Source organism: Nanorana parkeri, unplaced genomic scaffold (assembly GCF_000935625.1).
Source record: "Nanorana parkeri isolate BGI_ZX_2015 unplaced genomic scaffold, ASM93562v1 scaffold176, whole genome shotgun sequence".
Taxonomy (NCBI): Eukaryota; Metazoa; Chordata; class Amphibia; order Anura; family Dicroglossidae; genus Nanorana; species Nanorana parkeri.
The window spans coordinates 1076633-1094635 of record NW_017306444.1 but is presented as its reverse complement, the minus strand read 5'-3'; the positions used below and the strand labels follow the sequence as shown (position 1 = coordinate 1094635).

The 18003-nt window shown below is 43.1% G+C and overlaps 1 protein-coding gene across 1 annotated transcript; it reads left to right on the top strand.

Moving 5' to 3' along the window:
* The first annotated feature begins 4962 nt into the window (after positions 1 to 4962).
* On the top strand, positions 4963 to 18003 carry LOC108785739 (proteinase-activated receptor 3-like). The gene is made up of 3 exons (XM_018554871.1): positions 4963 to 5067; positions 10483 to 10537; positions 16988 to 18003. Exons 1-3 carry the CDS (start codon positions 4963 to 4965, stop codon positions 18001 to 18003), a joined length of 1176 nt encoding a protein of 391 aa, XP_018410373.1.

Sequence of the window (18003 nt, the reverse complement as noted above, 5' to 3'; positions counted from 1 at the left end):
TGTTCACTCAGTGTACATTGCTGGCATATGTTTTAAAAAAAAATACCTCTGCAAAGGTTGAAATGAGCTTTAAGACCAGATCCACACAGTTGAATTTCAGCAACATGCAGCAGCGTACCTACGGTGAAGCGCATCACAATGTTTAACACACTATTGAGCTTTGTGGTGCACTGCGTTGCTACAATTAGTACATGCACCTTTTTGGAGCATTTTGGTGTCTTAGAAAGCCTACTAAAATGAATGAGCTGCCTTAATGCAACGCACAGTAGCACACAACATACACACATTAACACATGTGCTTGAACACGCTGCAAAGATAGGTATAGGTATGGGCTGTACACCCAGGAGGGAACCTCTTCAAGTGTGGTTTCCGGGGCTGGAGTGACCCACATTATGAATTCCATGGATACAGATGTACAATTGGGACAAGGACTGACAGAAACACTCTATTTCCTACCCAGGAATGTCTTGATAAATGTGGCCATCCTATAGTATATACTATGTTGGACATTTTGAGGCCTCTACTGACATCTTGTGTTTAGGCTGAGATTACATTTCAACTTCATTAAACAGAAATTTTTTACTACATTAAGCTAAAAATATTTTTAACATTTGTAACTGTTTTACCTGATTTGTCCCCATTCTTCTGCCTTGGATATATTGACATTATGGTATTACATATAATATACTGTACAATATATATGTAACATACATACTGTAATTAAGTGAGCATGAGAAATATTGAGCGCAGTCTAATGCTAGTTGTTTTTTTTTACATCAATAATAGTTATTTATACATGATACAAGTATCAATGGCATATATAAGGTATAAAAGCTGTATATTGTAATATATTATTTGCATCTTGTAAACAGTATATATCTAACCCAGCGTTTATTAACCCTTTTCCAGTTACAGCACCCTTTAACAGTATGCTAAATGCCTGCAAACCTTTCAAAAAAAAATAAAAAATTCAAGGGACCCCGAGGAAGCCAGAAGGTGCCCCGGGGTGCCACAGAACCCGGGTTGAGAAGGTCTGATCTAGCCCATCACATGCAGGGCTATTTTTCTGTTGGTATGCACCGGTACCGACACCTACCATCAGCCCTTTCATTTTGTAATTTTTTTTTTGCAATATTGAACCGCTCCAAAAAAATGTAAAAAGGCGCCCTCGCGGCAAGCATTATCACCCTCTTGATATGAGAGAAATGGCACCAGCACACCAAATTGCTTCAAGGATAATCAATCTTGGATTTATTAAAAACTCATGTCAAAAACACAAGCGCTTTTGGGGCCGCACAGGGTCCCTTCATCAGGCATAGCAATGGCATAGTTGCAAAAACAATGAGAGTATATATAGACAAACAAAACTGCAAAAAAACAAAAGACACTCCCCTTGGTGTCGCTATGATGTCACAAAGACAGCCAAACAGCTTTAAACATGTCATTAGGCATAAAAAAGACTTTCAATGGACATTTTACATGGGAAATGTTTGACCAATGTAACACAATGTAGTTGGTAGTGATAGGCCGAACACCCCTGTGTTCGGTTCGTATTCGAACGGCCGAAAAGTTTGAACTCGAACTCAACGGCCAGACAGCAGGTGGTTAAAAAGAAAAGAAAATTATTTTTTTTTCTTCACTTACAGTGTGCAGTTCCCCCTCCCAAACAATACCAGACCCTTTAGGCCTGGTAGGGTAGGGACCAATTTTTTTTTTTTTTTTAAAGTGTAGGGTTCCCCCTAAAAGTCATATCAGACCCTTAAGGTCTGGTAGGAATATTTAGGAGGGACCCCATGTAAAAAAAACAAAACAAATGTGTATGGGGTTCCTCCTTAAAGTCATACCAGGCCCTTAAGGTCTGGTAGGAACTGTAAGGAGGGACCCCAGCCCCAAAAATGGGGGGGGGAACGTGGGGTCCCCCCTAAAATTCCATACCAGACCTTTGATCCGAGCATAGGCTTGGCAGGGCCGGAAAGGGGCCCCTCCCTTCCACACCAGGCCAAATGCCCTCGGGACACTGGGAGGGTGCTTTTCCAGGGTCGTCCATGGAAATGCACCTTGTCCCCGTGCCGATGGAGATAAGGGCCTCTTCCCCACATCCCTGACCCAGTGTTTGTGGGGGTCTGCGGGCAAGGGGGCTTATTTGCATTGGGGTACCCCTTTAACAAAGGGGGCACCCACACTGTATATAGAATGCTGTATATAGAACGCTGTATATAGGACACTGTATATAGAACGCTGTATATAGTACGCTGTATATAGGACGCTGTATACAGAACGCTGTATATAGGACACTGTACATAGAACGCTGTATATAGCACGCTGTATATAGAACGCTGTATATAGGACGCTGTATATATAATGCTGTATATAGATTTCTGTATATAGATTGCTGTATATAGGACGCTGTATACAGAACGCTGTATATAGCACACTGTATATAGCACACTGTATATAGGACGCTGTATACAGAATGCTGTATATAGCACGCTGTATATAGCACGCTGTATATAGCACGCTGTATATAGCACACTGTATATAGAACGCTGTATATAGGACGCTGTATATAGGACCCTGTATACAGAACGCTGTATATAGGACGCTGTATACAGAACGCTGTATACAGAACGCTGTATATAGAACGCTGTATATAGGATGCCGTATATAGAACACTGTATATAGGACACTGTATATAGGACGCAGTATATAGGACGCTGTATATATGACGCTGTATATATGACACTGTATATAGGGCGCTGTATATTGGACGCTGTATATAGGACGCTGTATATAGGACACTGTATATAGGACACTGTATATTGAATGATGTATATTGAATGCTGTATATAGGATGCTGTATATAGGACGCTGTATATAGAACGCTGTATATAGGACGCCCTATATATAGAATACCGTATATAGGATGGCGTATACCGTGTTTCCCCGAAAATAAGACACTGTCTTATATTTTTTTGGGCTCAAAAAAACACACTAGGTCTTATTTTCGGGGTAGTTCTTTTTTTTTATGTACAATCCACGCTTATTCATGTACAACAGTCTACATGTATTCATGTACAAAAATATGGTGATCAGGGCAATCAGGGGTGCCGTACCTTTCCATGAGCAATTTGCTATCCAATCGCTGGCCAGAATGAGCGAAGCGCACTTATACTATGGATTCCTCACAGGCGGAGTGCATTTGGTATCACTCCGCCTGTGACAGGAGTCGGCACTATAGAGGTGCCGCCTCGCTTCCTCTAGGGCTGGCTTCGTTGGCACCGCTGATTCTCTCCCACGGCTCTTCAGGTTCTCCCTTATGCCACCACCGGCCCTGGGAATGGTCACAACTAGGTCTTATTTTCGGGGTAGGTCTTATATTTTAGCAATTCACAAAAATAGTACTAGGTCTTATTTTCGGGGTAGGTCTTATTTTCGGGGAAACAGGGTATATAGAATACCGTATATAGGACGCTGTATATAGGCCGCTGTATATAGGACGCTGTATATAGAACGCTGTATATAGGACACTGTATATAGAACGCTGTATATAGGACACTGTATATAGGACGCTGTATACAGAACGCTGTATATAGAACGCTGTATATAAGACGCTGTATATAGGATGCCGTATATAGAACACTGTATATAGGACACTGTATATAGGACGCAGTATATAGGACGCTGTATATATGACGCTGTATATATGACGCTGTATATAGGACGCTGTATATAGGACGCTGTATATAGGACACTGTATATTGAATGCTGTATATTGAACGCTGTATATAGGACGCTGTATATAGGACGCTGTATATAGGACGCTGTATATAGAACGCTGTATATAGAACGCTGTATATAGGACGCCCTATATATAGAATACCGTATATAGGACACCGTATATATAGAATACCGTATATAGGACGCTGTATATAGGACGCTGTATATAGGACGCTGAATATAGAACTCTCTTTTTTAACTCCAGCAACACACTACGTAGGGCTACGGTGTAAGCACGCAGCCTTCTATAGTGTGCTGCTGGGACTTAGCTATGAGCCATGATTTGGCAAAGTAAGTCATCATGACTTTGCTCAATCATGACTCTAACTGAGTACTGAGCCCTAATTGGGCAAAGTCTTGCACCTGACCTGTGGTAGGACGAAAATTGAGCAGATTAGTGCCCTTGTGTATCTTTGGTAATCCGAACAGGACAGGAGTGCGTGAGTGATCATTATAGAGGAATTCAGCTGTAGCATCATCAAGCCATGCATTTGTCTTACCTACGCCAATAATCACACGTAGTTCTGTGCGAATACTACGCATGTTCTCATGTGTTGCTGTGTCATAGCTGGAAATATCAGCTAACATGGTCAGTATACCTTATTTTTTAATGCAGTTAATGCGTCTTTGTCCACTTTAGTCATATTTGAATGCATCTTGCCATACTTATTAGCTTCCATCACATCATGTTTGTTCATTCGAACATAGGTTTCAATTGATGGAAACATGCATGGCGGAATAAAGCTGCTCTTAAGTTTAAAAGGGGAGCATTTGTGTGGGTTGGACGGTTGGGTAGAGAAATATTGTTTGATCTGAAGTAGTCTTTAGAATTTGAACATTTCAATTTCAAAACGGAAAGGGTTCAAAGTGATTGGGGGGGCAGAAAGATAGGCCCCTTGACAGAAATCAGCACTCCTCATCTGTCACAGGTCTAGAGGACAAATCGATTACCGAGCTCTCCGTTGGAGTGGACCTCCCTTGTTGTCCATGGATCTGGTTTCTCTGATTCTTGGGCTTGTATCCCCTCCTGGATCGCCTGCGTCTTTGACCTGATATAAAGGGAACCTCTTGTTTTTACGTGGTGAGGTTGCTCCTTCTGCTGATGCTTGTCTGTCGCCATGTCCGTACATTTGCCATACAGGTAATGCGTAAGTGTTTGTGCGGCAAGTGTATGGACACGGCGCATGAAGACAAGCGTCATTACCCCCGTGCAGGGTGATGATGCTTGTCTTTTGGAGCAGTTTACCACCAAACAGATGGCCACTGACAATAAACCTCATTGCCGGCAGGTATCTTGCACATGCTTAGTCACTGCAACTAAGGGGCCAAGCCCAACCCCTGAGAAACAACCCCACACCATAATACCCCCTCCATCAAACTTTACACTTGGCACAATGCAGTCAGGCAAGTGACGTTCTCCTGGTAACCGCCAAACCCAGACACGTCCATCGGATTGCCAGACGGAGAAGTGTGATTTGTCACTGCAGAGAACACTTCTACTTCTCTAGAGTCCAGTGGCAGCGTGCTTTATACCACTGTATCCAACACTTTGCATTACACATGGTGATGTAAGGCTTGGGTGCAGCTGGTAGGCCATGGAAACCCATTCCATGAAGCTCTCTTTGCAGTGTTGTTGTGCCAATCTGAAGGCCACACAAAGTTTGAAGGTCTGCAGCTATTGACTTCTGCGCACTATGCACTTCAGCATGCGCTGACCCCGCTCTGTCATTTTACGTAGCCTACCACTTCGTGGCTGAGTTGCTTTTGTTCCCTGTTGCCTCCACTTTGTTATAATACCACTAACAGTTGACCGTGGAATATTTAGTAGCAAGGAAATTTCATGGATGGACTTATTGCACAGGTGGTAACCTATCACGGTACCACGCTTGAATTCACTCAGCACCTGAGAGCGACCCATTCTTTCACAAATGTTTGTAGAAGCAGTCTGCATGCCTAGGTGCATGATTGTATCCACCTGTGGCCATGGAGGTGATTGGAACACCTGAATCCAATGATTTGGAGGGATGCCCAATACTTCTGGCAGGATGTGCCCTGAGCTGCTGTACCTGCATAGGTTCTCATGAACGTGCAGCAGCAAGCTGCTGTCACACAATGGGGTAGGAGGATAATAACAATATTGTTGGGATCGCTTCTTAGCACAGAGCTTAGCCCTACCCACAGTATATTACATTTAATTTTAAGCTAATGGTGCATTTTTGATTACAGGAGTACATTGCAAAATGTACTCCTGTATCATGAGGAAACTAAATATGCAAAAAAAGTATACCCCATAGCTCTCTTTTAAACAATTTGCCACTGTGCATTGACAGACTTGGTATCCATTATAATAGTGGATGTGGTTACTAACTGGGTCCCATTCAAGAAGTTTTATCAGGTGATTCCTATGCTGGTATTTGTTGCAGTTTTAATGGTGACACAGACTCCTAAAATGTTCTCACTGTGTAAAAGTATAAAACAACACTTAATTAATAAGAGATACAATTATTTGTTGTTATAGAACAAAAAAAGAGACAGACATCAAAACAGCACTAGAGCCCCTAGATACGGCACTGATGAGTATAGGAAATTCCTAAGCTCGTCAGCGCAAATCAATGGGCGCCAGTACCGTGTGAATAGCATCACCTGGCGGAGATTTTACAAATGAACCCCCAGGTTAGTTGTAGGTGTTATATTTTGTGACATGTCAGTAAATTATCCATGCAGAATTGTAAAGCTTCTTAAAGTGTTCTGGAAAAATATTTGTGTACAAACACTTTTGGCATAAATTGTGCTGACATAGTTTCGATAATGCATCAGTCAACAAAATAGCCACAGATGTTATGTTGATTCAAGATGTTATGCTGATTACACAAAACAGACTTAGATGGCAATGTTTTGACCAGAAAAGGAGGTCAAAAAGCATTGAAGAGGAGGTACTTTTTCAACTTCAGTACACACCATGCTGTAACACTTCTGCTCTGGTGATAGATGTATCCTGTTAGTGAAGCAGAAGATTTCAGTAAGAGCAGATGCAGGCAGCTGGGCTGGAGCAAAGTTCATAATGTCTTCACAAGTTTTATATACTGCTGTGATTCTCTTCACTCTTTTGAGCATCTCTAATGCAGCCTGCAATCGAGGTAACTATTAATATGGTCTATTATTAATGTGGGTGAAGTTTAAAGGATAAGCAACTGGAAAACGATTTATTGGGTTTTGGGTGGATTGTGAAACAAAAGGGAGAGTATCTGTATGTTGAAAGAAATTCTTATGCAACCTGGTCTCAGATTTTGTTGATTATATCCATTCCCTATCTTCGAGGGACTGGCTGTAGATTCTTTTCTTGTGTAATAGGAGAACCAGTGAACCGCTTTGTGTGAGCCACGCAGAACAGACATTCTTCTACAATTTCACGTTTTCTTAACTTACTCAGTAATACAGTGTATAGAGCAAAGATGTGCAAAGGGCAGCAACCCATAGCAATCAGCAACCTTCACTGATATGACTATAACATTAAAAATTGCCAGAATAGATTTTACGGATTTGGCTCCCATTCATTTAATTGAGGTTTAGATTAATGTTCAAACTTTGAAACAGTTCAGCAAATAGAATATTTGTGTATCATTGGTTGCTGTGAGTAAAGAGACCATTTTACAATGTGTACATCTTCTGCACTATTATGTGATAATCTTCTCTTGTGTGTAAAGGTAATAAGGATAGATACTGGTTTCACCAGCAATTTTTGATGCAATAGTTTATTAATTTCAATGATTATAGAAGTAAGTTAAGATAACCTACCAATTCTGATTACTACTTCATAGGCAGCAGTGAGGAGACCACAGTACCTGCACTACATTAGGGACGTTTTGTAGGTTTCTAAAAGAACTGGGGAAAGCCCAGAGCACATAGATTAAAATGTTAAAGGGTTTGTGGTATACCATGGTAAAAAGTGGGTGAAGTTGATTCTTACTTCTTTGACTGAACATAAAAATCAAATGTATGATGTTGCTTAAAAAAGAAGAACTAATAATATATTCCAAAAGCGCAATGTGTATATCATATATATCATTGCTAATCAATGGTCTAATATTGTTAATGAAAACAAAATATGCATTGTGAGGCCCAGGTAAACGTAGATGCCAAGCATTCATTAAAAATGCCAGTTTCTATAATTATCTATCCAACATTATTCTAAAGAATTGTGAGGGGAATATGCAGTTACTAGTGGCAGTAAAAATGGAAGATAAAAATTAGAGGATCATACTTGGGATGGCAAAGGACACCTGGAGCTCTAAGTAGAAGACCTGGGGCACATGCCCTGGGTGCCAGGGTCTAGCAACGCCTCTGCATTACATAGTGGCTGCGTAGGTTGAGTAGTCAGAGTTCATATGCAGCTTCTAAGAAACTCTAATTTGGAACTGCTGAATGGGTCAGTCTGGTTTACAATCATGCTCCTTTACACTAATGTTACCCCCACCAGGTCCAACTTCAGATGACTATTTTCTCCCTGGCACATTCTTTTTTTTAATTCAGTGTGATTTTATTAGGGTTTCCATTCTAAAGGACGAGAAATATTTAACAGGTAGACAACGGTTACATCTTAGCCTGTTTAAGGTTGAAAACACATATCTTCAATGCTTTCTACAACAGCATTGTCATGAAACCCTCCAGCCTTTTCATGCAGGGGATGCACCAATACCGTTTTTAACAGTTTTGAGTACGAGTACCAATATTCTTTTATTTGGCACTCGCCAATACCGAAATACGATAACGGCATCTGTGAGCCCGGATTATCAGGAAGCCAGGCGGCAGGTCATGGCCCGCTGCCTGGCTTCCTTATTGCCTGTGAAGCCAGTGTTTTATCAAAAGAACACCGGCTTCACTTCCCTCGCAACACTGCAAGGCAGCCTGGCTTCCTGACCAATCAGAAGGCTGAGCAGCGGGTCATGACGTGCTGCCGAGGTTCCTGATTGGCTAGGAAGCCGGCTTCAATTATTGTTGACAAATCAGGAAGCCGGGTGACACCTCAAGAACTGCCTCCCGGCTTCCTGATATGCCTGGAAGCCAGGCTGCCTAGCAACAAGTAAAGCCGGCTTCCTAGTCAATCAGGAAGTCGGGTAGCATGTCATGACCCGCCTCCCGGCTTCCTGATTAGCCAGGAAGCCGGCTTAATGAAAAAAGGCAGCCTGGCTTCCTGACCAATGAGGAAGCCGGGCGGCGGTTTATGATTGGTCAGGAAGCCAGGCTGCCTAGCACCAAAGTGAAGCCGGCTTCCTAGCCAATCAGGAAGCAGGGTGGCGGGTCACAACATGCCTCTCGTATCTGATTGGCTAGGAAGCCGGCTTCACTTATTGCTAGGCAGCCTGGTTTCCTGACCAATCAGGAAGTCAGGCTGCCTAGCATTAAGTGAAGCCAGCTTCCTAGCCAATCACGAAGCCGGGAGGCGGGTCATGACCTGTCTCCCGGCCTCCTGATTGCCCGGGAAGTTGGATCCATGCTCCCTCGCAGCGCTGCCGGCCAGAGGGAGATCTCCCTCTGACCGGAAGTTCCAGTATCGGTATTTCATGCCATACATATATAAGAAAACTACAATCAGTAGTACATACATAGTACATTGGAGGGGGACACAGATCTCCCTCTAACCGGAAGTTCCGGTATCAGGGGTAGGTATCAAAGTATTTGGGTGAGTACGAGTACTACTATCAGTATGGGTGCATCCCTATTTCATGCCATATATACATAACAAAACTACATTTAATAGTACATAGTACATTGGAGGGGGACACAGAACTATATCACAAGACATAAAAAAGGGGAAATAAAGGGGAAATGAAGAAGGGATAGGGAAAGGGCTTGGCATTGGGACCCGTGACCAGCTGACACACTGAAACAGCTAGACCACCAGTGTGAACTAAGTGTATGAGATGACCATGGTTACAGCTAGTTACTTAGAGATGCAATATTAGAGTTATATACAGGTGAAACTCGAATAATTAGAATATCGTGCAAAGTTCATTTATTTCACTAATGCAACTTAAAAGGTGAAACTAATATATGAGAGAGACTCATTACATGCAAAGCAAGATAATTCAAGCCGTGATTTGTCATAATTGTGATGATTATGGCTTACAGCTCATGAAAACCCCAAGAACCCCAAATCCACGATCTCAAAAAAGTAGATTATTGCATGCAATCAATAAAACAAGGATTGTACATAGAACAATATCGGACCTCTGAAAAGTATAAGCATGCATATGTAATATGCATTACTTTTGCACGATATTCTAATTATTCAAGTTTCACCTGTATTTTGTAGTGGATTTGAAATGGATCCAACAAATCCTGATGTAGGTTTGGTAATCCGTCCTTTGAACTAGCCCATGTGACAGAGTGACAACATAGGAGCACATTTGGGAGACAGGGACAGAGCCTGTTCACTAGGCGTTATTTTAATAGAAATTGAAGATTTACAAAATATTGCAAATTCATTTTGAAATTACATTAACATGTTAAAGCTTGTATGAGAATTTATTGATTGGGTTAACGTATGCTTTAATATCTTTGAAGTTACAGGCTTCTGGGCTTTATAATTTTGTAATTGTGTATATTTAATTACCATGTGTGTCTAGTTATTTCGTAGTACAAGCACTTTAAATGCATTTGGCATCTCATGATAGCATCACACCGTGTTGACTTTTTGTTTACAGATCCAGGTCTGGTACCAGCATGGGCTAAATGGGATCCCCTATAGTGCTATCGTTAGTAAGAGGGGGATCATTGTTGTATTAATCATGATCTTGAGCCTAATTTAGTATAATGTTAATTATTTTAGGATAAACTGTTTTGTTTCTGGTTCGGTTGCTTATATAAATATTTGCTGGTTGACCATTCCGTTATGAAAGATACATTTTTTCTAGTTTACTCCATACCAAGGTTTGCTGTAGAGCAGCGCTTCACTAGCAATCCTGATTTGCTCAGGAAAGGAAACTGGCAAAGTAGTCCAAGGAAGGTGCCATTATGCAAAAAACGATTATTATTAAACACCAAAAGCGCTTTACAAATACAATTAAAATTTGAATACAGCGAAGGAGAACTATGAGGTGAGTGGCAACAAACTGTTTGAGATTAACTCCATTACAAAGACTAGAGGCCACCACCTAAAGTTGGTGGAGAAAAAATTCCAGCACAATGGGCGAAGAGGGTTCTTTACAGTAAGAGCGGTTAAGGTCTGGAACTCACTGCCATCGGCAGTGATTTCAGCCAAGAGTGTACATTTGTTCAAGAAACGTTTGGACAATTTCTTAAGGGACCGTAATATCCAGGGATACCAGTATCCTTAAGAATGAGATGATGCGTGGACCTATATGGGTTGGACTTGATGGACGTATGTCTTTATTCAACCCCAAATACTATGTAACTATGTAACTATGTAAATATGTAAAATTACACTCATCCTCATAGTTAGAGCCGACGTGTGACATTAAAACTGTCACACGTCGGCTCTATAGATCGGGAAGTGAGCGAAAACATATCGTTGCTCGCTCACTTCCTGATCATCTCCCTTCAGAGAGCAGTGACTGTCAGGCAGTGATCCCCCCTCCCCTCTCCAAACCTCCAACACTGACTGGAGGAACAGACGGGGGGCGGGCACAGCTGGCTTTGCCTCTAGATAGGCAGAGCCTGCTGTCAATCAGCCAGCTGGGTGGATCTCGACAGTATTGTCGGGATCCGTCCCGGCTGCGGCATCTCAGTATAAAGCTCGCTATATACTGAGCTTTGGGTGGCAGGAGGACGTAAGTATATAGACATGTGCGATTCGTTTCGTTCCGAAACAAAATTCAGACGAAGTTTCAGAAATTCTGAGATTCGGATGTACCTGAATTCCGAATTACAGTTAATAACGAATGCAAACAAATCCGAATTTACGATTCTGAAATTTGTTAGCGGTAGTCTGTACGAAATTTCCTTTGTTGGACGAAATTTCGTTGTAGCAAAATGACATTTGAGAATTTTGTTTTTTCTCAAATGGCACTTTGCTGCAACAAACGAATCCCTATACGAAATGAAAGTTCGTACAGACTACCGATAACTAATTTCGTCCGAATCCTGAAACAAATTTATTTTCGGACCTTTATATTCTCCTGTGACCCTAAAGAGAACTATGGGATAACAAGGTTACCACATAGTTCTCTTTTAAAGCACAGTGGAGAAATTGCAGAAATAAAGAAATATATACAAAAAACACTGTACATCCTGTTTATGCAAGTTTTGAGAAATAAAGACATTTCCTCATGTTTAGAATAAAGTTTTTTGCAAGCATAAGTTTGAGGATGTAATACAATAATAAAACAAAAGACAGTCTCTCTCTCTCTCTCTCCAAGCAAAATCTCTCCCGTTTAAACCCCAGCCGTATGTACATTCCACCTATTTTCATAAATACAATTTCTATGTATCCAGGATATGATGAAGCAAGGCACATTGCAAACCACTTTTTGTTAAGCAAACGTCCTCAGCCTTTTAGAATCGTGTTCTTCCTTTATATGGTATGTGAATCTGTAGTTTATATCTTATCGTGCCTGGAATTCTTCAGAGTCTTCAGGTGAAAACTGTGTCAGCAGCACGCCTCTGACACCCAGGGAGTTGGAGCTTTCCATAGAACACAGGCAGTTCTACGGTCGGCAGCAGTTCTGTGTGATGAGTGGGCGGGGATAACCTGATTCCCACTCATTGGCTGCTGCGCCGGCTCCATCATTCTTCATGCTGCACCCGGAACAATGTGCAGGGCCCAAGACAGGAGGAAGAGGTCCCGGTATTGATATTAGCGGTTACCGGGATATTAAATATCCTGGTAATCAGCGGTTACTACGGGCCCGTCCTCCTGTCCTGGGACCCCTCTAAGGCCCCATTCACACGTAGCGACATACCTTTTGCAGCGGATCGGCGCGGCCGGGATAGCGCGACTTTCGGGGCGACGTTCCAGCGACGATCCAGCGACGGTAGAGCGACCTTCTCCGTCGGGCTCCATTAGAAAAAAGCAAAATCGCGCAAAATCCGCCGAAAAAAGGGTCATGTAGAAGCGACTTGCGATGCATGACATGGAGCTAAGACAGCTCCATTGAATAGCATTAGCCGGCGACTTCTCGCGATATTGCGCGGCAAAAATGCGCGATATCACGGCGGAAATCGCTACGTGTAAATGGGGCCTAAGTGGCGAAACTCCAGTGCCCGGTCGCACCTGCAACCTCTGCGACTCTGGGTGGAGGGATAGTTGCCATATTACAGTTCAAATATCTGGAGCATGTGATTTCATTTGCAGACTTTGTTCACAGTGGGGGGATTTATCAAAACTGGAGCAGACAAAAACTGGAGGAGTTGCCTATCGCAACCAATCAGCTTCTCGCTTCAGTTTGTTCAGTTAAGCTTTGAAAATGAAAGAGAGATGCTGATTGGTTGTTGTGCACAGCTGCTCCAGATTTTGTCTGCTCCAGTTTTGATAAATTCCTGTCACTGTATGTATGTATGAAGAGTGGTCATTGACATTTTTTTATGCAGCTTTTTGGTCTGTGAGCTGACTGCTGTCTTGGCACCATGAAAACAGTGGTCAGCCATGGGCCGGATGATACAGTGTTCAGCCAGCTGCATCACAACACTACCCCTTAACAAGGAGTGTAAAGTAACCTGCGCTCTAAGGCTCACCATACACATTAAAATATGACTGTGCAATCTCTGTACAATCAACTTTAGACTGAGCTACCAAAACAAGGTGATGTGATGACCTACCTAAACTATCACCTACCAAAACGATATAATATGAGTTAGGTGGGAATTTCTCCCAGCACTTTTACTTTGATTGCTAGGGCTCATTTACACAGGCGTGCACTTCTGTACGAAACCTGCTCCTGGAAGGGACATGTGCAGCGAGTAATTGTGTGCAACCATCTGTAACTCCCGATGGAGGTCCTGCTGACAATGTTTTACCAGACAGGAAGTGAGGGGAACACTGTAAGGGGCCCTGGCGGCCGGGGGGGTGGGCTCCAAGCTATAATTTTTCTGATAGAATTATATGAATAATTACATTTGCATGGTCCCGGGCCCCCCCCCCCCCGCGCTATTGGTATCTTCCGCTGAAGTGCTTACAGGGACGGAGCCTAATTTCACGGACGGAAGCGCCAGAGATCGAGGATGAAGAAGAGTATGTCGGCTGCTGCCTGCCTGGCACTGCAGCACTTCAGACAGAGGCCCCAGGGATGGTGGGGGTTGTGAGAGACTGGGGGGGAGAGAGACAGATCGATCGACGCTGGCAGCTTCTTAGCGTCGGTCGGTCTCTCTCATGCTTGCCTCCCTCCTCTCAGCATGGTCGGTCTGTGTCTCACTCTTTCCCCCCTCCTCCTCCCCTCAGAAAAGGGGGGGAGAGTGAGAGAGACTGACGGACACTGTAGAATAAGAAAATGCTAGTTGCAATTTTTTATGTTGCACGGTTTTTGCGCAAATGTTGATCAAACCAGTATCTTTAGGAAACAATAAACTAAATAAAAATGTAGTGCACAGAAACATAATATAATCAATTTTTTGGTAAAATATAAAAGACAGGGTCACACCGTGTATGAAAACATGTCAAGCCTTAAAAATGCGTTCGCCCGTGAAGCCGCAAAAATTAAATACCCCAAATTTCCTATAGGGAACATTTTAAACACGTTTAATGCTCATCAGTTTAGTGCTAACAGTGATTGATGGCCCTAGAATTATTGCTCTCACTCTGACATTCGCGGCGATATGTAACATGTGTAGCGCAATTGTCGTTTTCGCACGTAGGAGCCCCGACGCGTGTTTGCGTGCGTATGTGCGTGCACATGGGGGGCGGGGGACTTAATTTTTTTTTTTTGCATTTTTTTAATTTTTCTTATATGTCACTTTAATTTTTAAACACTTTTTTTTTTTTACATAGGCTAACAAGCACCCTATTTAATAGCAGATAGGGTGTGACAGGTCCTCTTTATGGAGACATCAGGGGTCTTTAAGACCCCTAATGTCACCTAGGGGCTGCCCTGCCAGTCAGATAGTTATTTCTGTCAATGTCTCTGTTGCTGGTTTTCTCTAACTTCCTGTCTGGTGAAACCGTGCTCAGCAGGACAGGAAGTTAGGGGAAATATGTCCAACAGAGCCCCAGATAGCAGTTAAAGCCTGACAGGTGTTCTATTTCTTTACCAGTCTATCCAAAAACTAATAAAGGTTTTGTTCTTGACTTTTATCCCTTCTCCGTTCACTAATGATTTTAGGACCTTTGTCCACAGTTGATACATTTCTGCTGCCTGGTAAAAAAATGGACTGAAGACTATATTACATAATTCTGTAGTTGACGGATGGATTTACAGAAATGTCAGAGAATTAGTGTATGTTACTGATCAGTGGCTAACAATCACCATAGCGACCCAGGCACCCCTTTCCTCTCCCACAGCCTGTGCCTGCTACTGTGCCACCCCTTTCCTCTCCCACCACCTCTGTGTCCACTGCCCACCAGCTCTCCCCCCAGGGTACAACACACTCACCTGGCCTCTCCTTCTGGGATGTTTCCGCCGGGCGGTCTGTACTCACACAAATTAGGCAGCTGCAAAGCCCCAGCGTGGGCTAAGACGGCTGCCTAATTGACCTGAATACAGTGCAACCTCTGCTTTGGGTCCCGATTGCTCGGTGCGGCCGGCCCAACCGAACAATCCAACCCCCCGCCGCCATGGTACTGTGTGGTTAACAGGAAGGCTGCCGAGGTCCCCAGCATGCGGGAGACCTCAGGCAGCCACTTCAGTATAAAAATTGAGTGCCTGTGTTCTGTCGAGAACGCCAACCCAGTATCTGCATTTGCGCACAGACGGGCTTGTAGTCCTGCATAGTTGGAGCTATTCTGCATTGGTGTATAATGATTGTCCAGCAATGCAGAATACCACCAGCTATGCGGGACTACAAGTCCCAGCAATAAATTGTAAAAAAACAAATCAGCAATACAGAATACCACCAGCATCCCCCCCGCGTGCCTCCCCCTTCCCGCTCCAGATTTACCTGACTCTCAGGCAGGACCCTCTTCCGTGTCTCGGTGTCCAGGGGGCGGGACTAGGTAGAGAAGGTCCTCACACAGCAGAATGTGCTGCCTGGCGATGCCTGCAGCACATTCTGCTGTGTGAGGACCTTCTCTACCTAGTCCCGCCCCCTGGACACCGAGACACGGAAGAGGGTCCTGCCTGAGAGTCAGGTAAATCTGGAGCGGGAAGGGGGAGGCACGCGGGGGGGATGCTGGTGGTATTCTGTATTGCTGATTTGTTTTTTTACAATTTATTGCTGGGACTTGTAGTCCCGCATAGCTGGTGGTATTCTGCTTTGCTGTATCATCATTATACAGTTATGCAGAATACCACCAGCTATACATTTTACATAAAGTCAGCATACCACCAGCCACAGTCTCCCAATCCCCCCGGACCAGCCATCACCAATAGACCCCCCTGACTCACCTAGCTCCTGCAGAACCTCTTTCCTTACAATGTCCTTAAGTTACAATGACCCACACAGCATTTTCTTTTATTCTATTGATATTTTTTGATGTATTATAATTTGTTATGCTTTTATCCTCTACATATTGAATCCAATGTATGTATTGGTGTTTGTGTCTGTTGTTTCTGACCTTTAGTATCCTGGTTTGTTATAAATAAATATTTTTTTTTTTTAAAGTGACCTGCACATGTATACAACCTTGTGTTTAGTTATCCTTTAAGCATTGCAATGCAAAATGGACCCAGAGCCCGACAGTGGAACTAGAGAGAGGAGGGGACCTGGTGGCATACCTGGTCCTGCCAGGTCAATATCCCCTCCTCTCTTTGCCAGTGTCCATCACCAATGTGTGATGACGTTACACCACAGATGTCATAACACATGTGCCGCGGCTGCACCGGGTGACACCCACCCTGGTGCCGCCACTGTGCACTGAATCACAGTTTGATGATTTAGTGGCAAGCAGATGATTTAGGTTTAATGGCAAGCAGATGATTTAGGTTTAATGGCAAGCAGATGATTTTACATCATGACGTGATCTGGTGCTCTCAACCATTGCCAGCAAAAGCGCTTGACAGCCTATGCCCCATACTTGTATTACCATGTTACATGTACCTGAAGTGTACCTTTAAGAAAATACATTAATATTAACTGGTTTTGTTCTGTTTATTTCTACAGCTCAACCAAAAGGAAGAGTTTTACTGCTGGACAATTGTAACTCTTCTGTTTTAGATGCCAACATTAAGTACCATCTAACATCATCTGTCACCGTCCTGGTTGTACCAACGTTCTATGCAATCGTATTCCTCTTGGGTCTTCCAGCTAATGGAATTGCTTTCTGGGTACTTCTTTTTAAATCCAAAAAGATGCCATCCACCCTTCTGCTAATTAATCTGGCAGCCGCAGACTTGTTTTTTTTGTTGGCATTGCCTTTTAAGATTGTCTATCACTTCCTGGGAAACAACTGGATTTTTGGGGAAACTATGTGTCAATTAGTCACTGCGGTGTTCTATGGAAATATGTACTGCTCTGTGTTCTTTCTCATGGCCATCAGCATTGATCGATACTTTGCTTTGGTCCATCCTTTTCTGGCCAGGAGCCTACGCGGTTGGAGAAGTTTTGCATCTGTTGCTACTGGAATCTGGTTGGTTGTTATAGCCGGTGTCTCAATATTCTTCCTAGTTCCCCAAATAAAAACATTTACCGATCCAAATATGACAACCTGCCATGACGTATGGGCAGTTTGCTATGGTTATGAGTGGTACACCACATATTTCCTTGTTCTTTTCATTGTGGGATATGCCATCCCTTTGATTATTATTTTCATATGTTATGTGTCAATTTGGTTCACCTTGTCAAGGAATAGGGGATCTCACAGTCAGGTGATGAGATTGATCATTTTGGTGGTTTTCATGTTCATCATCTGCTTCACCCCCAGTAATATTTTGCTTATCTTTCATTACTTGGAAACACAGTGGGATTGTCACAACCAACTGTACATCTGGTACATGGTGGCATTCTGTTTGACATCATTCAACAGTTGCATCGATCCATTCATATACTATTACATGTCAGAGGACTGCCGGCAAATGGTAAAAGATACGCTTGGCTGGAGCAGTAGTGGAGACAAGGAGTCAGTAGATTGCACGAAGAGAACTAAACTGACTTCAGAGATGGGCAGAATAAGTACTTAA

Excerpts from the sequence above, each read along its gene's own strand:
- LOC108785739 (XM_018554871.1), top strand. The coding sequence starts at position 4,963 with ATGAAGACAAGCGTCATTACCCCCGTGCAGGGTGATGATGCTTGTCTT. Across the intron at positions 5,068-10,482 it reads ATAAACCTCATTGCCGGCAG|ATCCAGGTCTGGTACCAGCA; the intron begins GTATCTTGCACA and ends TTTTGTTTACAG. Across the intron at positions 10,538-16,987 it reads CCCCTATAGTGCTATCGTTA|CTCAACCAAAAGGAAGAGTT; the intron begins GTAAGAGGGGGA and ends TTATTTCTACAG.